The following is a 21,557-nucleotide window of genomic DNA, read 5'->3' as shown; positions in this document are numbered from 1 at the left end:
AACCGTTGCGGATCTGTGTGGGCCTACTTGACCCTGGCCAACGTTTTAGACCGGGGAGCCGTTTGGGGGGTCGCCTCACTACACCACAGATCCCGGGACAAAGATCACCCCCTGAGCCCAACAGTTGTTCCCTCCGGATTTGGAGGTCCTCCATGGGACCACTGGCGAGACCCCCCGATGGGGACTCTGGGGGAGGGTGGGTTCCCTGGGGCCTGGTGGGACCGAACCTGGTGACTGACACATGCTGAAGCCCCGGGAACCGCGGGAGCCGGGACCACATGCGGGCACAGACTTTTAATGGCGGCACTTTACAGCTCCATGGGTTGATGGGTGGGGGAATGGAGGGGAAGGGCTGCCACCCTTCCTTTTTTGGCACCTGAGATCCCCTGGCGGGCTGGGGGGGGGGGGGATGTATGGCGGAGACCCTGTTTACAGTGACTCTCACACTAGCTAAGCACCCTCTGCCGCAAAGGGTTGTAATTGCCCATGTTATGTTCACGTGTTTGATTGCACTTACTATATTACCTCCAGTGCCGAGAGTGATTTTATGTTATGTTCTGCCGTTTTTGATTCTGATTTTGATTTTCCTTGCCCTTATAATGTGTATTGAGTGCTGCTATGTTATATGCACTTTGATGTTTTCCTAGTTATATTTGCCGGGATTGGGAGGGGAGGGCCGGGAGCTCGCTTCCTGACCCTGCCCAGTCTCTCCCCCACATAGGACTACGCTCGATTACCGGGATTCCCTGGTGAGCGTATTAGCCGTTTGTAGGCTACCTTAATAGACCCCTTTCGGGCTGCACACTCTAGTGCTCGCCCCCTTACATCTGTCTCCTTTCTACTCGAACCCCTTTCCGACCCTACATACCTCTCTCTAATCCCCTCTCAGCCCTCTCCTCCGCCTTCACCGAGCCCTCCCCTCCTCCCCCTGCCCCCGCCCCTACTTCCCGCCCTCACCCCCCCCCCCCAGCTGCGCAGGCATGGAGGTTCTCAGAGTAGTCTCGATGAATTCCAAAGGCCTCAATACACCAGAAAAGAGACGCATGCTACAACAAGACATGCGCCGCATGAAGGCCGATATAGTGATGCTGCAGGAGACCCACTTTAGAGCCAGCAACCTGCCCCTTTTGAAAACAAGGTACTTCCCGGTTGCATACCACTCACAGTACACTGAGGCTAAATCCAGGGGGGTCTCCATCCTCATTTCTGCTAAAGTCCCGTGGCGGCTGCTCGATGTCCAGACGGACGAAAACGGCCGTTTTTTATTTCTAAAAGGCCTAATAGGGGACAAGAAAGTATCCTTCGCAAATTTATACGCCCCCAACACCCACCAGGATGCCTTCCTTAAAAAACAGCTGGGGAAATTCCAGCGCTTTGCGGAAGGCCACTGGATTGTGGGAGGTGACCTTAATGTACCCTTGATCCCCCAGGAGGACACCTCCTCGGGGAAATCGTCCACAACCCGCGACCAACGCAAAAGCATAGGCACGACCCTTCACTCCCTACAACTGGTAGATGCCTGGCGTCTACTCCATACGGGAGAATGAGACTACACCTTCTTCTCTAAGCCACACCAATCCTACTCACGTATTGATTACTTTCTAATACCCCATCGACAGCTCCACGCGATCCAAAGTGTCACAATAGGATCAATCACCTGGTCGGACCATGCACCGATTGCACTGACCTATACCCTCTCTGACCCTACCGGGGACCGGAGGTCAATGTGGAGGCTTAATGAAAGTCTTCTGCAGGACGCTGAAGTTATGGGAGAAGTGGTAAGGGAATTAGGCCATTACTTCACGACCAACACCACCCCAGAGAGTATGTGTGGAGTGATATGGGAGGCCCACAAGGTTGTGGTCCGAGGGATACTCATGAAACACGGCGCTCGCCTATAACGTGAAAGAACAGAACAACTGACCAAGCTCCTCACTAAACTACACGACCTGGAGACAGCCCACAAACAGTCCCCCACTAGACAGCTAGGTATAGACCTCGACACCGTACGTTCACAAGTGAAAGACCTCCTGCATTTCAAAGCCAAATCTGTGCTACAAATATGTAGACAGAAGGCCTACATGTCGGGAGGCAAGTGCGGCAAGATGCTGGCCAACTCTCTAAAATCACAGCGATTAGCAACCTATATACCCTGTATTATGTCCAAGACCGGGGGGAAGCAATCAATGCCCCAAATGATCACCCAGGAATTCAGGAACTTTTATAGCTCTCTGTATAACCTCGACAAGACCCCAACTGACCTTGACACAGTAGCGCACTACCTTTCGTCATCCCTAATGCCTTCCCTACCGGAAGAAGCGAGAGAGAGCCTTGAGGCCCCTATCACTCTGCCCGAATTACAGATGGCTCTGAAGGGCGCCAAACCAGGTAAAGCCCCCGGCCCCGATGGTCTAACCATCGCCTATTATAAGACCCTCCTCCCCTCCTTAGGCCACCACATGGTCAAACTATTCAATGAGATAGGCTCAGGAGGGGCGTTCCACACCGCTACACTACAGGCCCAAATGTCGGTGATTCCCAAGGAGGGCAAAGACCCGACCCACTGTGGGAGTTACCGCCCGATCTCTCTCCTAAACACAGACCTCAAGTTATTCACGAAAATTCTGGCGAACAGGCTGCAGCAGCACCTGCCACACCTGGTCCATTTAGACCAGGTGGGGTTCGTGCCCTCCAGAGAAGCCCGAGACAATACTGCGAAGGTTCTCAACCTACTGCACCTGGCAAATAGTGAGGGAATACCCTGTCTCTTTTTAGGGACAGACGCCGAAAAGGCGTTTGATCGGGTTGATTGGCAGTTTATGCTGTCAACTCTATCCTACATAGGGGTGGCAGACAAGATGCGGAACTGGGTCACAGCAGTTTACAAAGACCCGACGGCAAGAGTTAGGGCCAACGGGGTGGTCTCCGAGCTATTCACCATCACCAACGGAACGAGGCAGGGATGCCCCCTGTCCCCCCTTTTGTTCGCGCTCTCATTAGAACCCTTCTTATGCCACGTGAGACTGAACCCTGACATCACTGACATACAAACCAGAAGCACGCAACACAAGGTCGCCGCATATGCGGACGACCTGCTATTCACTCTCTCCAAACCAGATACCTCCCTACCGAACCTGCTGAGAGAATTTGATATCTATGGTCGCCTATCTAACTTGAAGATAAACTTGACCAAGTCAGAGGCCATGGGGGTGGGAATCTCACGGGAACTACTGTCACACCTTAAAGATAACTTCCGTTTTAGCTGGACGGCAGTGGCGCTGAAATACCTGGGAACGTTTATACCCCCCTCCCTCTCCCAGGTGTACAGACTTAACTCCCCCCCCCTACTGAGGGAGGTCCAGAGGCTTCTTCTCCAGTGGACAGGAGACCTCCATTCGTGGGTGGGACGCTGCAACATCCTTAAAATGACGGTGCTCCCCAAATTCCTGTACCTACTACAGGCACTCCCGATCTCTATCCCGGGTAGCTACTTTAAACTAGTGCACTCGGCATTTACTCGGTTTTTGTGGGCGGGAAAAAGGCCTCGCATACAGAGAAACACACTCTCCCTACCGAAGCTCCACGGGGGATTAGCTCTCCCGGATGTAAGGAAGTACTATCACGCAGCACAATTGGTACGCCTCCTAGACTGGTGCCGCCATGGTGGCTCCAAACTCTGGGTCAGGATAGAACAGGAGCAATCTGACATACCACCTAGGGGAGCTCCCTGGTGCCTGAAAGATCTGCCCACGCGGTTCGTGAGACACCCATTGATGGGGAACACGGCTAAAATCTGCGCGCGTTTATTCACACAATACTCTCTATCCGGTCAGAACTCCCCCCTCTGCCCCGTTATCGGACACCCCAAATTCGACCCCGGTCTGGGGGACCGTAGATTTCTAGACCTTAGCAAAACGGGCCTTTTCCAGGTATCACATTTCCACACGAACGGGAGGTGGAAAACAGCGACGGAATTAGCAGACCCTGACGGGATGTTCAGACTCGACTTCCTAAGGGCGAACCAACTGAGCCACTTCCTAGGTAGCCTCCCCCCCTCATGCAGACCCACAGGCCCATCTCACGACTCTAGAGGAACTCTGCACAGAGACTGGTACACTGCCCCATGCACTCTCTTTGATGTACTCCTTGCTGAACACCCCCCCAGACGGCCACCAGATCTCGGCCCTTGTTAAATGGGAAAAAGACCTAAACACTCAATTCTCTCCACTCAAAAGGCAAAACATGCTGCGATTTACGCACAAGTCATCAATATGTTCCAAAACACAGGAGACGAATTATAAGATCCTCATGCGCTGGTATAAAACCCCTGACCTGCTGAACAAAATTTTCCCTGCCTCTGATGCCACTTGCTGGAGATGCAAACAGGACAGAGGTACAATCCTTCATATTTTTTGGTCCTGTCCCCGGATTGGGGGATTCTGGTAGGAGGTACGCCGCATTGTCCAGAAATTTACAGAGAGAACGGTGCCAGATGATCCGGCGTTCTTTTTGCTTCACACAACGGAATGGCCGGCTGGAGCCTACAAAAAATCGATTGTCCGCCACCTACTGGATGCGGCTAGGGCATGCGTGCCCCTCCACTGGAAATCCCCCCGCCCGCCGACGACAGCGACATGGCTCAGGAAGGTGGACGAGATAAGCCGCATAGAGGACTTAGTCCTCTCAGGCCAACAACGACAGGAAGCATACACCAAAACATGGCAACTCTGGAATATGTTCAAATATTCGGAGGAAGGACAGTCCCTCAGAGAGGCAGACTGACTTCAGCCCGTCCATCTAAGACTCACCCAATGATCCCCCGACTCAGTAAAACCCAGTGGATACACTGGGCCCCCTAGGGACACTCTTGGACGTCCCTGCCTGTGCAGCCCCCCCCCCCACCCCCCAAGTCTCCATTCTTTCCCCAACCTTTTCTCTCTTTCTTTTCCTACCTCTTATATTCTAACTTTCCCACATCTCCTTGAAGAAAACGCGAAAATTAGGAAGGAGGACGGGACCTCTCGGGCCTACAGCCCTATTCCAAACATACACCCTTACGAATGCACCTGCTTGGTGACGAAAAGCAGCCGGAGACCTCTCAGGGCCACCACTCGTGGTCTAGGGGTGAGCCGTACTGACCCGCGAGCTGCGCCTCTTCCGTCATCTCGGAGGGGCATGGTTCCGAGGAGGGAACATTACTGATAAGAGGTCATGCGAGGCCCTGATATGATGCTATTTTATTTCTCTGGATGCCTTTTCAATGCCTGTGTGGACTGTGTTACCAATATCGTACTGTCTGTACATTTTATGGCCCGGGATGGGCAGGTTCCTTTGTTCATAAATAAAAAAATTTGAAAAAAAAAAAAAAAAAAAATATACAAATATGTATGTTCTCAAAAATGCATAAATTAGACAAACAAGCAAAACCTCTGTGCATTAATTGGGTATAACGTGCAGAATATTCCCCTAAAAGGACAGTGCAAGTGCTCACTGGCATATGCCACCAGTTATACCATACCTGTAGTAACTACTCAGCTTATTCCAGTGAATTTCTAGACATTTATATTACAAATATGAAAAAAACTTGAAAATAAATAATGTGAATAAAAAGGAAAAGAAAGAAAAAAAGGGGAAAACTTTATGTAGACCCCTTTCTTTTCCTCTGTTATGTTAAATAGTCCCAGTGAGTGATCAACTTTTCCAAAGAACTTGGTATTCCTTGTGTGAGAATTACAAGTGCAGCTGTGTTCACCACTTCGGTGATTATCCCACCACCTTCTGCAATGGCCACTCACCAGATCCTACTTTATTTGCGCCGTTGGTTCATTATATGGATAACCAATCATACTGCAGCCTTCCCCAGGTAGATAAGTTGTTATGAGCACCAATAGAAGAAGAGCGGCTATAAGAAATAGATGGCCATCATAGTGTAGTAGATAAAAACTTGTTTATTGAATTCAAATAAAAAGACTATTGCACTTGCATATTCCTGTGCCTGTGTGCCGGCACCCAGCTTCTCCAGCCGTATATGTGGTTTATAAAAGTGCATAGCTATAGCAGCATGCCCCGCAAGCCTCTCCTACGATTGACGGTGTGTCGCGTGGGTCCTCTCCCAGCAGAGTCTACGCGTTTCGCACAAATATTTCCGTAATTTAGCAAGGAATGTTTATTCCACAATAATTACTATGCAAAATTAGCGTGTGCTGTACATTGCCTCCAGCATTCTTCATGTTCCTACTTGCTGGAGGCTGCCAGTTTGCTGAAGCCCAGAGCCCCTGAACAGCAGTAAATCTTTAGGCTGTCAGCAGACCAGCCTCTATAAATTCGACACAGTGCTTAAAAATAGAGATCAACTGAGCACGTGTAGAGCAGGGTGAGACAGTGAATTGCTGGATTTTAACCACTTCCAGACGAAGGTCGGTATATGACGTCCTAGACCTTGAGTGGAGATATCTGAATGATGCCTGCAGCAAAAAATTACCATAGAGAATACCACAGACTAGATGGTCCCCGGCAATCTCTATAACATTCGGAGGCCAGGCGCAATGTTAAGACGTCACACATAAGGCCCAACAGATGTAAACACTGCCGGCTGGAAAGGCTGAGATTGCTTTTCCAGCCTAGAGGAGACCCCACATCTCTCCATAAAGAGGACATGTCATGCCCTATTTGTATTACAAAGGATGTTTACATTTCTTGTACTAGGAATTAAAGTGATCCAAAAAAAAAAAATGTAAAGGGAAAGTGTAAAAATATAAAACACATTTTTTTTTTAATGCGCCCCTGTCCCTGCGTGCTTGCATGCAAAAGAGTGTTGTGCCCACATATATAAATGGCGTTCAAACCACACATGTGAGGTATTGCCGAGAACGTTAGAGTGAGGGCAACAATTTTAGCCCAAAACCTCCTCTGTAACTCTAAACTGATAACCTGTAAACATTTTTAAAGCTTTGCCTATAGAGATTTATTCTGAAGTTTGACACCATTCCACGAGTGTGCGCAATTTTAAAGCGTGACAAGTTAGGTATCCATTTACTTGGCGTAACATCATCTTTCACATTATACAAAAAAATTGTGCTAACTTTAGTGTATATAATATATATAATGTTTGAGGGTTCTGAGTAATTTTCTAGCTTGTAGGAGAAGAGTGCCAGAATAGGCCTGGGCTGGTGGTTAAACAATATAGGCACTTCTTTTTAATGTTTTACACAGCTATACCTGCAAAATGGGGCAGCATGAAGTGATTTAGCGGGACTTAATTTTCTGGATAAAGTTTTACTTTAGGCAACACAGTTCAGTACAACACCCCACTGGACCAGGGACAGAAGAGAAGTCTCCCCAAAGAGAAACAGGAAAAAAAGCTGACTAAGGGCTCTTTCACGGGGGGCAGACCGTTTTCGGGCTCCGCTTTGCTCAGCGGGGATCGATCCGTTGATCCCCGCTGAGCCGGCAGATCTGTCTCTGCACACTGTGCAAGGACCGACTTGTCAGAGCACCGCTCTCCCCTATGGGGGATCGGATGACGACGGACCGTAGAATCCGTTGTCACCCGATCCGGTAGACGCATGAAAAATAGGGTTTTCCTCCGTCACACTTTGGCGGATCGTAGCGGGTCGGATGTCAGCGGGCATGTCACCGCTGACATCCGTGGCTCCATAGAGGAGCACCCGTTCAGGTCCACCTAAAAAACTGGCAGGTGGACCTGAACGGTCCGCCCGTGTGAAAGAGCCCTTAGACCCCATTCACACTGAAGCGTTTTTACAGCGTTTTAGCATTAAAAATAGCGCTCATAAAACGCTCTCCATGCATCTCAATGGACCCTTTCACACTGAGTCCTGCAAGCAGCATCTTTGGAGCAGCTTTTGGGCGCTGAAAAAAAACGCCCCTCTCCATTGAAATGAATTGAAAGAGCTGTAAAAACGCCTCACCCTTTCACACTGAGGCACTGCAAAAACGCCCTAAAATGTTAGGGTCTTATCGGTGCTTTACCAGCACATTGGGATTGCAGATGAGGCTTCGCTCGAATAACGCTCAAAAAACGCCCCAATGTGAAAGGGGCCTTAAAGCGGGGGTTCACCCAAAAAAAAATGTTTTAACATTACATCTAGCAGAGCCAGCATACTAAGGACATTTACTTTCGGCAGGTGATTTTTTTTTCTTTCTCCGTACATACCTTTATATTCTGATTTTGTCCAGGGCTTCCGGGTTCCGATGACTGCGGGACTGGGCGTTCCTATCCTTCGGTTCGATGATTGACGGCTTGTGAAACAGTTCCCCTGTCGCACAACACGCGTCACCAGATTTCTGGAAATAGCCGAGCTGCGAGTCGGCACTATACGGTGCCTGCGCAGTCAGCTCTACACGGCGGGCGCAGGCGCCGTATAGTGCCGACTCGCAGCTCGGCTATTTCCGGAAATCTGGTGACGCGCGTTGTGCGACAGGTCACCTGTTTCACAAGCCGTCAATCATCGAACCGAAGGATAGGAATGCCCAGTCCCGCAGTCATCGGATCCCTGAGGCAGGGATAGGAACACCCAGTCCCGCAGTCATCAGAACGTGGAAGCCCTGGACAAAATCAGAATATCAAGGTATGTACGGAAAAAAAAAAATTACCTGCCGAAAGTAAATGTCCTTAGTATGCTGGCTCTAATGTTAAAAATGAGTTTTTAGGGTGAACCCCCGCTTTAAGGTTTAAAAAGCTAAGTTCACCTTTGGAACATGTTACACCAGTATTTAGGGTGGAACATGTTCAACAACCTCCCCCTGCACCACTAAACCCCTCCCTTCCCTGTAACAGTGTGTAGAGTTCTTCTCCTCATACTCGCTGTCACATATTAAAATCGTCAGGGCTCCACCCACACGGCCCTGTCATTCGCTCGCCTGGGCGACTTTCTACTGGGGGAACAGTTAGCAAAGACCAGTCAATGTCCAACAGACAGTTCAAAGCCTCCAGAGATTCGACTGAATCCTGCTGTTTAACTGATGAGATATCAGCCACACTGGGAGTGTACTGCTCATGCGAATCAGCAAGCTGGTCATAAATTATTCACAGTATATAGAATCAGGATTTATAAAGCATCGATAAGCTAAATTTCATTTTTTTACACCACTTTCTCAAAAACGTTGGAAAGCCTGTACATTTCCCTTTACATTATTGAACAGTTTAATCAGCCAGGGTGTGTTTTAGTTGAATGCTTATATAAGAAACGCAAAGCAGAAAAACAGATGAGGTATACATAAATAAGTAAGTGATGGATTGAAGGCCAAAATATGTTTAATGTTCATATATACAATTTACATGGAGGCTGTTTAAAATAATATTAAAAAACAGAACTTTACTCTCCAGTGTGTGGCAGCACCCATCCAGTGGTGTCTGTTATCGCCCATATTTACGGAACCAGTATGTATAGTTCTTAGATGCTCTGTCACATTTGCGATAACAAATCTTTAACGTTGTAAAGGATTGTTTCCCAAACGTTTGTCAGTCATGTATCACCTTTACATCCTGTACCCTTATGTAACATTGATTTAGCTGTCCGGAAGTCTCCCTTTGTGTTAGCGTACATGCCCCTCAGAATCAGGAGCAGAATGCTTTCAGGGATAAAAGCATGGTAAAAACAGCAAAAGTAAACACTGCTTAATATGATTCAGTTCAAATGAATGCGTTTCAAACATCCATATGCACTTAACCTGGCCATTTACTATATGAGTTTTGGCCACTTTCGAAAGAATCGGCAGAAACTTGCTCAGGGGGTAATCCTGTTGCCCGTCTCTTGGCCGGAATCCCTAGTTTAAAAAAATCCAAAGACACTGGGCAGGAAATTATTGTCCAAAAAGTGCCTGCATCCAATGAGTCAAAATGTAAAAGATACAGCGGAGGTTTGTTCATCCACACTGAATAGCGTGAATGGAGTAGTTTCTTATAGTCCATGTATGGCCAGCTTAAGCCTTTGGCTTTTGGGCATAGAAGGGGCAATGAAAGCTGTTGCAGGCAAGTGTAAGCACCTATAAGTAAATGTACTCTTATACTTGTAAGCATCTCATATTTTTTACTGATAGTCCCTTAAAAGTCCCCGCTAAACTGGCCAAATTTCGATCCATGGATGGGTAGGCTGGTTGTTCACAAGTTGATCTATTGACGGTTGGGTTTTTCCCGAATGATCAGTGCCAGCACAACGGATGTTGTGTACAACCAGCCTGTCAATTTTTAGTGGTGCCAGCTATATTCTGATGGCAGGGAAGGCTCCCCGCTGTCAGAATTCAATATCCACATCGAGTGTAATACATAACGTATGGGATGTCAAACACTGAGCTCTCCCAACATTCAATTACAGAAAATATATGCGGCATACCTCTGACACCAGGAAACACTGTTTATATTTACTTTATTTAGGTAGTTATGATATGGATAAAATAATGTACAAAACATAAAGTTCCTATATTCATGTTAAATATAAGTAAAACCTGTACATGACCTTCCTTATCATTTTTTTCATTCATTCTCGATTTTCAGAAACATGGAAATCCTGTTCTTCTGAACAAGAGAGCAGTTTTTTGTTATCTCATAGTGAAAAATGTTACATAATAAAAAAACACATAGAACCCTAATAAGTCTACATATATATTTTTTACTTTCAATTTGAATCTGATTTATAAATAAAAAAAATTACCACCTGCTTTAAATATGTTTTTGGTTAAATATGTTATTACTTTCAGGTCATCATACATGTGGCAGCATAAGGTGCTGTTTGGTAATAATACATCTGTAGCACAGGTACACTAAAAATTGCCCTCTGTTTATTCAAGAAAGCAATTCATACTAATGTGGTGATAGCCATTACAACCAATCTGATTAAGCTGGCCATAGATGGTTCGCATCTTCCTGCTGAACTGGCCCAGATTTGAACCATCTATGGGCAGGCTGAATGTACCCAAGTTGATCCATCAATCGACGTGGGTACAACCAGCAATGTCTGATTTTTGGCATGTGATTAAAGCCAGCAACTACAGCCGCTAGCAATAATCAGTGTGTTCTCCCAGCAGAGACAGCTCCCTGCGCCCCCCAACCGGGAGAACACAATGGGGGTTATTTACGAAAGATCTACAGCGACTGCACCTGAAAGTGCACATTCAGTGCACTTTCAAGTGTACTTGTAGTGCAAAGTGGATTTGCCTTTCGTAAATAACCCCCCACTAGCTCCACAGGAGGGATTACCACCATCAACATTGACTGTGTTGATGACGGAATTGAGATATTTTCTGAGAAAATTGCACCATCTATGTCCTGCCTTAGATGAGTGCTTTGATATCAGGGAAATATGGATGCAATGTGTTACTTAAATCCATGTAAATACCACAGTGCAGGGCTGGTAGGTTTCAGCTAGAAAGGCAAATACTGCCAGTTTCCCTTCCAAGCAGTTTGGGATTGGGACCAGTAATATCCTGACTGGTAACTACTCTGTTGTAGTGACTACATTTTAAAGGCTCACTATCAAAGTTGAAAAGGCTAATAATAACATATACTTACAAATTTTGTCTTCTAATCTGCACTTATTGTGTTCTAAGCCTGCCATAGTATAGACTAGCAACACCACTGTGAACGAGGAGGAAGTAGAAGATGATAGTTACCCACTCTGGCTCTTTCCAACTCAACCAGGCAATGATCATATCTACAGGGCAGGCAATTTCCCACCAACCAATAGCGGGATTATTGATCAAATAGGTTAGAAATGCCATTTTCCTCTTAAAGATATGCACCACCTTCAGCTTCTGATGGAGCACTCTGTAGTGCTCAAAAGAATTGTAGTCATAAGGGCTGCTGGGCAAGCCTGCATGGGCAGCAGCCAAAGGACTCGTATAATGAGCATAATGTCATTATACCTTGAGAAGTCTGATTGATACATCCAGGATTTATCTGAATAAATATTCAATGCAACTGCTTATGTGCTGTTGGGATAGATTGATTCAAACATAATTAATGTTTTTAGTTTAGCTCACTTGGCAATGCCCTGCGTCATCCCAGATCTGAATAGAGATAGGCTCAGAGCAGGAAGATTCAACTGTTCCCTTTCTCTCAGTTATACATTTTGACTCTGTGGAGACCAGCTATGAAAAAATGCCATCACCACTGCAGTTCCTCCTTACATTTTACAGAGATGCTATTTACAATTCCAACAGGTATTTCTTCTCTTGATCTGCTATACTTGGAGAGTCAGATAAAAAGGAATCATGGGCAGCTTCAAGATCTTGCAGTGTCTGGAAAAGCTGTGTAACGCTGTCTGTCTTTGCAGGATCTAAAAGATGAACACAATTTGTAGGAATTATCATGAGGTCATTTTTTTGCAAGACTTTTGAAAAGTGACAACTCGGTTAGGGAGTTCACATAAATACACACTGTAACTGTAACAGTTATCATTCAAGGCATGCCTTGACTAACTATTTTGGGAAACAGTTAAATTGGTGGTGTTTCCATTAGGGCGATTGACCCCTCTGTACTGGTGATCACGGTCACCTAGAAAGTGAGAGGAAATATTTAGAGCTGTCCCCAGAACAGGAGGTATGAGGATATCTTCCAATAACGACACCTGTTTTGGGGGGGCACCTGTCTCAAAGGCTTCTCTAGGACACGTGGAGGGACATTTAGCCAATGGTTAACATAATGCATATAACCCCACAGGATTTTGAACTCTTTTTTGCAATTTTGGATAGAGCAGAAAAGTTTTGGCTATATACAGTGCTCAGCATAAATGAGTACACCCAACCGATTTGTCAGAAAACCTTTACTTTCTTTTCAGAATCAAAATTTTAGTACAATATACTACAAAATACTCCCACAAATGCGGGCCATCGATTGCAACCAAGATTTGTTCATTTGCAAACACAAAAAAGTATTTTTCCTTACAAATTAATTCAAGACCACTATGCCAAAATGAATACATCCCAATGAAAGCCTTGGTAGCAAAGCTACATTTTAGACAACATCCCAATTAACAAAAAAGTATCTACAGGTGAGTCTAATTGTTCATTAAACAGGTGCCCAGCAGACAGCTGATTATAAAAGGGTGTCACCTAACAAAGAAAACCCCTTCCCATTTAATGCTGTCAGCAATGGCACCACATGGAAGAGAAATGTCACAAGGCCTCAGAAAGAAGACAATTTAAAGGTGAAAGCCACAAGAAGATCAGCAAAGCTTTACTTATCAGTCAGAATACTGTAGCAAAAGTGATACAAACATTTAACAAAGATGGAACTGCAACCATCTCACAGAGACGTCTAGGCCGTCCATGGAAGGTAACACCTCCACAGGCGCATCTTCTGATGAGAAGGGTTGAAGAAAATTGCCATGCAAGTTCACTACAGTTAGCTAAAGAAGTAGAAAACCAAACTGGGGTGATTGTTTCCCGTGACACAATACAGCATACACTGCAGAAGGATGGCATGCATGGGTGTCGTTCACGAAGGAAGCCTTGGACAAAAATGCCCAACTAGAATTTGCCCATGCTGAAAAAGACGACTATGGGACTCTATACTCTAGAGCAGTGATGGCGAACCTTGGCACCCCAGATGTTTTGGAACTACATTTCCCATGATGCTCATGCACTCTGCAGTGTAGTTGAGCATCATGGGAAATGTAGTTCCAAAACATCTGGGGTGTCAAGGTTCGCCATCACTGCTCTAGAGTGATAAGACCAAGACAAATGTTTTTGGAACTGTTGGCTTCAAAACTGTATGGTGTCGCAAAGGTGAGGAGTATAAAGAAAAATGCATTGTGCCCACAGTGAAACATGGTGGTGGCAGTGTCCTTCTGTAGGGCTGCATGAGTGCTGCTGATGTCGGGGAGCTGCATTTCATTGATGGTATCATGAATTCACAGGTGTACTGCTCTATATTTAAAGAGAAGATGCTACCATCACGTTGTGCATTTTTCTTACATGAAAATGATCCAAAACACACATCTAAGGCCACTGTTGCATTTCTGAAAAAGTAAAGGGTGAACGTAATTCAGTGGCCAAGTATGTCTCCTGATCTGAACCCAATCGAAACACCTGTGGGGAATTTTAAAGAGTTGAACATCACTCTCCATCCAGAATCCAGGCTATAAAAGAGGCCGTTCTTGAAGAATGGAAAAAGATAGATGTTGCAATATGTTGCCAACTTGTTCATTCCATCCTAGAAGACTTGGTGCTGTCATTACAAATCATGGAAATCATACAAAATACTAGATGTTGTAGTTTTTGTTGTGGGGTGTATTTATTTTTGCATCAACTAATTTGAGTAAAACTGAAGATTTTGTTATATTATGAACCATACTTTCATGTAATGGAGCTAAACAAATGTTATATAAAGCTCAGATTTGTCATGTGTTCGTTCTTTTCAAAAAGAATGTACTCATTTATGCATAGCATGGTATACACTTTAAGAATAATGACTGGCAGACACTGACTGACACAAGCACATTATTGTAAAGTCCACTAACTTCCAAAAGAAAAGAATGATTCTTGATACCATAGGGCCTGGTTCACATTATTGAGGCTCCGAGAGCCATATTTGCACGGCATGGCAGCCAATTAATTTTAATGAGCTGCTGTGTCTGTGATTTACGCAGGAAAAGGGTTCCTGCACCATTTTTAGAAACACAGCAGCAAGGAAATTATGGGATTTCCCGGCGGTTCCTGCACTTGCAATTTTTACGGGTTTTAGACATGTGGGGTGCCATTAAGAATAAATGGCAGCCCCGTTTTTAAAGAGTAGCGCGTTGTGGCTGTGGGTGGTTGCAGGTGCAGGAACAGGTGCAATTCCCCCACTAACAGCCACCCGCAATAGAGTGAACCATGGCTAAAAGGCTGAGGCTGTGAAAAGCTACAAAAGACACGGTATATTGTCTGTGTATACATAAGATATTATCTGCATCAGTACTGTGAATGTGGCTGTCATTAAGAGCAATGACCCACTGGCATCCCTAGGATATTTATTTATTACAGGGACTTATATAGTGCCGTCAATTTCTGCAGTGCTTTACACAGAGGCGTATCTAGTGAAAATAGCGCCTATGGCAAGCACTGAAACTGCGCCCCTGTCGAAACATTGGAACCCCATCTTTCAGATAACCTTAACAAAAAAAACAGCTAACAAAATTAGTGATATTTATCATCCCTTGTGATACCTTGGGTAGTGACATATCCTCTTTATGGAGAAATCTGGGGTTTATTAGACCCCTGATCCCTCCTCTGCCCTCCAAGGAAATCTTCATCACTTAAGGCCTTAAGGAGAGCGAGAAACTGATGTTCCTCCTTCTTCTTTGTGCGGGACCAGATGGAATGGGAGAGCCTGGGAGAACAGGGGAGGGCTGTGGCTGAACGCAGCAGGGATAGCGCTGCCATTGTCCATTAGCAAAGGTGCTGAAAAGGAGATCCTGCCTATGCTTGGGAGGAGGGAAGAAGAGATCCACAGACCCTAGTAAGTGCCTTGCTGCCCAGCCACTCAACAGTGCCCCCTTCATATGGCGCCCATGGTACTTGCCATGGCTGCCATACCCTAGATACGCCACTGGCTTTACATATATATTATACATTCACATCAGTCCCTGTCCTCAAGGAGCTTACAATATAAGGTCCCTAACTCACACTCATACATACACATACTAGGGCCCATTAAGACAGGAGACAATTAACCTACCAGCATGTCTTTAGAGTGTGATACAGTACAGTGAATGCACATTACAGAACAACCTGTGCAAGCTGATACTGTGCAAGGCTGCAAAAGTGACTTTTGCAATTTCTGTGTTTACATATACAGTATAATTTTGATTGACAGTGATGAAAGGCAGTGATGTGTCAGAGTCTTACTGTTGCAAAACACTGTAAGTTTACGTAGTACCTGAAAAACCTACCTGAACTGGAATGAGATTTGCCAGTATAATCATGCTTTGTCAGCTCCACATATTTCTCCCTACACATACAAAAGATTATATTATGTAAAGGATATTCAGTAGAAAGTTATACATTAAAGTAGAATTCTATCCTCAACCCAACTAGTCTTAAAGGGGTTGTAAAGGTACGTGTTTTTTTCACCTTTAATGCATCCTCTGCATTAAGGTGAAAAATCATCCGACGATTAGCGCCCCCCCGAGCCCCCGTCTACTTACCTGACTCCTTGAAAGTCCCACACCCTGAACGCGCTGGCTTCTCGGCAGGGGTTCTCGGCTCATTCATTGGTTGATTAAAAGCAGCGAAGCCATTGGCTCACGCTGCTGTGAATCACATGCAATGACGCGGCGTGGCGGGGGGCTGGGCCGAGTGATACAGGGTTTGATTTATTAAAGCTGGAGAGTGCAAAACCAGGCTCACTTTTGTATAGAAACCAATCAGATTCTAACCTCAGCATGTTCAATTAAGCTTTGGCAATAAAACGTGTCTGCTTTGCCTGTGTAGCTACTAGATGCCCAACAGGATAAGGAATGTCTTTAGGAGGTACCATATCTAAATTATAAGTATAAAACTAGGTCTTCTCTACACTATTTTTTTTTTCACAATAAATGTTTTCATTGAAAAAACAAGAGAATAACAATTGTACAAAAAATGCTTTTAACATAAGCATGTCAGTGAGTATATAAATTCACTTAACGGTAAATATGCATTGAAAAATAATCTTCTCTACACTATTTCTAAGCACCTTCAAATGTATGTCTAGGCCCAATGTTTGATTTACTTCACTTTCCACTTGCCTAGAAATTTTCAGTCCTCTCCCCTCTCTTTCAGCCCAGACTAAGCAAGGAAAACTGTCAGCCATCTTTTATCTGTGCACTGGTAATTTATATACGTTTTCATGTATGACCCCAGTCACTACTTAAATGATCAAATTATACTTTGGTTTACACGTTTGGTCATGAGCACACATGTAACAGGTACATAACATTGTCCTTGTAATCTCGTAGGATGTGAAGGAGAGATCCCCAACCTAACTAAAGCCTCATGCACACTGGGCACTTAGACCCAGTGCACGATATGCTGGTGTTGTGAGTAGAAGGCACAGATGCACCATCCAGGCACGCTACCGGCAGCCTGTAAAACCCTATGAGAGGTTGAAAGCTACTGCTGGATGGGGCTGGACAGTGAACCAAGTGGTGCTAATGTTTATGGTAACATACATTTAGGGGTGAATTCTTAGGGACGACTGACAAAATGTCGGGATCTCATGCACCAGAGCTAAACATCTTGTCTGCATGAGGCCTATGGTATTTGACCCTTCCCTGATCTGAAGGCCAGACCCTCCTGAGGCTATGAGAACCTTGGTTTCACTTAGTTTCCTCAGGAGAGTGAGTGTATTTTCTTCAGCTCTGATGCGTTCTGTTAATTTGGAAGATTTTTCTACTGTCAACAGTAGTTGGTAGATTCAGACCAGATACTGAAAACCTACAAATCTCTCCAGTTAGCCAACTAGAGCAGGTTTTCTTGGTTCATTAAGTATACTGATGTTCTCTCTGCGACAGCCCTGAATTCTTGGAATTTTCTACAGTCAGCTAAGAAACACAAATTTTCCAGTTCATTAGGTATACTGGTATTCAATCTGTGATGGTTCTGCAGTTGGCAGTGTCTACCTGTCTGTGGTTTGTTTGGAAGAGAATTTACTTTCAGTTCAGGTCTAGGGATTTCTTGTGGACTGACCGGGCCAGAGCTGTGGCAGCATTCCTTTCCCTTTCCCTGGAGTACCAAGCAGGCCTAAGCTGTGTTGTGTCCCTTACAGGACGCTGGATGCATAGATTGCAATGGGGGTGGCAGGTGTCTTTTTGAAGCACCTGATTAGACCCGGGGGCTCTAATAGGCTTCAAAATAGGGTGGGCTCGGGAGCAGAGAATGCAAACTGAGCCCACCCAGGTGTATTTAATAGCGAATAAATGATTTCTATTGTAACACTGATCCTCCTCCTAGGCAATCAGGTTCTGAGACCCGTCACTCGATTGGCTGAAAGGACAGGCGGTCCTAATGAAAGCCTAGAAGGAGGGGAGGAGACGCATGGCAGAAGTGAAGAGGAGGAGAGGACACAGGAGCCACTGCCCGCTGCCAGCTACCTTCCACCTAGATGGTGTAAGGTCCAGAATGACCGGCAGACAGTGAGCGGGCGGGGGGGGGGGGGGGGTTGTTCCCCCCCCCCTAAAAAACACACCAGCTGCCACTGAGAAGCAGTTGTAACTTACTGACTAGGAGTTAAAATTAAACTTTTACTTTTAGGCTTGATTTACAATTTTGTGTGATTAACTTGGTAGCCACATTGGGGGAGCCCTCCTTTTTATTTTCTACTAGGGCTACACAAGGGAAAAGTTAATACTTGTATTTGTCTCAGACAGCAGGACTCTGTTTAGGCTGAGCTGACACATTAATTTTCCTGATTCCACCTTCTTCTAGCCATAAAAGGGAGGGAATGTAAGCATGTGTGCATGTACACATGGGACAATGCGGTAATGCATGCACACACTGGCGTAGGAAGGGGGGGGGCAGGGGGTGCTGTTGCACCGGGCGAACCATTTAGGGGGGCGACTTTCCGTGCCTCCTCCTAATTTTAATTTCCCGTGTCACCGCGACGCGGATGTTCCGAGCGGCCAGCGGCCACCATGTGTAATGTCCAGCCGCCAGCGCCCTGTGATTGGGCATATGGGGGTCATGTGAGGAGTGGGGCTGGAAGTCCCGCCTCCGCACATGACCGCCATACGCCCAATCACAGAGCGCCGGGAAACTCTGAACATGGCGGCGGGAGACGGCAGGTGCTGAAAGTGTGAGCCGCCGTCTTCCCCTCCGCTCTGGTGCTCTGCGGTACGGCGCTGTCTGTGTGGAGGGAGCGCATGGAGCGGGCTGCGCGTGGATGGCGCTGGCGGCCGGCGGGGGAGAGAGTCGGGACTCAGTCTGAAGCAATTCTGTCAGACAGAGAGGTAAGGAGGACTCTGAGGAGGATGGATTTTCACCAAGCTGGGGGAGGGGGGGGGGTTTGCGAGTATTGCAGGACTTCTACTGTCATGGTCAGTGTCATCATGGTCAGTGTCATCATGGTCAGTATGGTCAGTGTCATGGTCAGTGTCATCATGGTCAGTGTCATCATGGTCAGTATTGTCAGTGTCATGGTCAGTGTCATCATGGTCAGTATGGTCAGTGTCATGGTCAGTGTCATCATGGTCAGTGTCATCATGGTCAGTGTCATCATGGTCAGTATGGTCAGTGTCATCATGGTCAGTGTCATCATGGTCAGTATGGTCAGTGTCATGGTCAGTGTCATCATGGTCAGTGTCATCATGGTCAGTGTCATCATGGTCAGTATGGTCAGTGTCATCATGGTCAGTGTCATCATGGTCAGTATGGTCAGTGTCATGGTCAGTGTCATCATGGTCAGTATGGTCAGTGTCATGGTCAGTGTCATCATGGTCAGTGTCATCATGGTCAGTATGGTCAGTGTCATCATGGTCAGTGTCATCATGGTCAGTATGGTCAGTGTCATGGTCAGTGTCATCATGGTCAGTATGGTCAGTGTCATCATGGTCAGTGTCATCATGGTCAGTGTCATCATGGTCAGTATGGTCAGTGTCATCATGGTCAGTATGGTCAGTGTCATCATGGTCAGTGTCATCATGGTCAGTGTCATCATGGTCAGTATGGTCAGTGTCATCATGGTCAGTGTCATCATGGTCAGTGTCATCATGGTCAGTGTCATCATGGTCAGTGTCATCATGGTCAGTGTCATGGTCATGGTCAGTGTCATGGTCAGTGTCATCATGGTCAGTATGGTCAGTGTCATCATGGTCAGTATGGTCAGTGTCATCATGGTCAGTGTCATCATGGTCAGTGTCATCATGGTCAGTGTCATCATGGTCAGTGTCATCATGGTCAGTGTCATGGTCATGGTCAGTGTCATGGTCAGTGTCATCATGGTCAGTGTCATCATGGTCAGTATGGTCAGTGTCATGGTCAGTGTCGTCAGTGTCATGGTCAGTGTCATGGTCAGTGTCATGGTCAGTGTCATGGTCAGTGTCAGTATGGTCAGTGTCATCATGGTCAGTGTCATCATGGTCAGTATGGTCAGTGTCATCATGGTCAGTGTCATCATGGTCAGTGTCATCATGGTCAGTGTCATCATGGTCAGTGTCATCATGGTCAGTGTCATCATGGTCAGTGTCATCATGGTCAGTGTCATCATGGTCAGTGTCATCATGGTCAGTGTCATGGTCATGGTCAGTGTCATCATGGTCAGTGTCATGGTCAGTGTCATCATGGTCAGTATGGTCAGTGTCATGGTCAGTGTCATGGTCAGTGTCATCATGGTCAGTGTCAGTATGGTCAGTGTCATCATGGTCAGTGTCATCATGGTCAGTGTCAGTATGGTCAGTGTCATCATGGTCAGTGTCATCATGGTCAGTATGGTCAGTGTCATCATGGTCAGTGTCATCATGGTCAGTGTCATGGTCATGGTCAGTGTCATGGTCAGTGTCATCATGGTCAGTGTCATCATGGTCAGTATGGTCAGTGTCATGGTCAGTGTCATCATGGTCAGTGTCATCATGGTCAGTGTCAGTATGGTCAGCGTCATCATGGTCAGTGTCATCATGGTCAGTGTCAGTATGGTCAGCGTCATCATGGTCAGTGTCATCATGGTCAGTGTCATCATGGTCAGTGTCATGGTCAGTGTCATGGTCATGGTCAGTGTCATGGTCATGGTCAGTGTCATGGTCATGGTCAGTGTCATGGTCATGGTCAGTGTCATCATGGTCAGTGTCATGGTCAGTGTCATCATGGTCAGTGTCATGGTCATGGTCAGTGTCATCATGGTCAGTGTCATGGTCATGGTCAGTGTCATCATGGTCAGTGTCATGGTCATGGTCAGTGTCATCATGGTCAGTGTCATGGTCATGGTCAGTGTCATCATGGTCAGTGTCATGGTCATGGTCAGTGTCATCATGGTCAGTGTCATGGTCATGGTCAGTGTCATCATGGTCAGTGTCAAGGTCAGTGTCATTGTAGGTGTCTGGTCAGTGCAGGTGTTGGGGGTCAGTACCATTACCGGTTGAACTTTCACATATACACGATCGGCGGCTCTATAGCCTGCCAATTGTGTATATGTGCTGGCTGCGTGCCCCCCTACCCCCCTCCAGTACTGCCGCCGCCCCCCCTCCTGACCCCTCACCTTCAATCCCGGGATCCGCTGCCCCATCTGCGGCCCGGGACCGGCTCGGGAGGGTGTCAGGAGGTAAGATGGGAGGGAGACCAGCATCTTCCTCCTTGCTGATCTCCCTCCAGGCTGTGAATGCAGAAGTGATGTGTATTACATCTGCATTCACCTGTCAGTCATCTGGCTGCTATAGCCAGAGAGAAGAAGCAGATCTGTGCTTCATCAGCTTCTTTTGGGGTCCCCAGGTGACATTAGGGGTCCTAGAGACCCCTAATGTCTCCATAAAGAGGACCTGTCAGTGTACCTGTGCTATTATATAGGGGGATTTTTATCCCCCTATGTAATAGCAATGACATAAAGTGTAAAAAAACATAAAAAGAGGGAAAAAAATAAGTAACTATAAAAAAAA

At 46.2% G+C, this 21,557-nt stretch overlaps 1 protein-coding gene across 2 annotated transcripts in view; it reads right to left on the bottom strand.

The window, feature by feature from the left end:
• Window positions 1–9,256: 9,256 nt before the first annotated feature.
• Window positions 9,257–21,557, bottom strand: part of LOC120926714 (ras GTPase-activating protein 4-like) — a 186,678-nt gene continuing 174,377 nt past the window's right edge. For both annotated transcript variants that reach the window (XM_040336869.1, XM_040336870.1), the window contains exons 20-21: window positions 15,891–15,949; window positions 9,257–12,293 (exon numbers count right to left, since the gene is read on the bottom strand). In XM_040336869.1, coding sequence (XP_040192803.1) covers window positions 12,163–12,293; window positions 15,891–15,949 — 190 coding nt within the window. In that variant the 3' untranslated portion in view covers window positions 9,257–12,162. The remainder of the gene's footprint in view (window positions 12,294–15,890; window positions 15,950–21,557) is intronic.

Source organism: Rana temporaria, chromosome 2 (genome assembly GCF_905171775.1).
Source record: "Rana temporaria chromosome 2, aRanTem1.1, whole genome shotgun sequence".
In the NCBI taxonomy this organism is placed as follows: domain Eukaryota; kingdom Metazoa; phylum Chordata; class Amphibia; order Anura; family Ranidae; genus Rana; species Rana temporaria.
The sequence above is the reverse complement of the archived record's forward strand: the minus strand, read 5'-3'. Positions and strand labels throughout refer to the sequence as shown.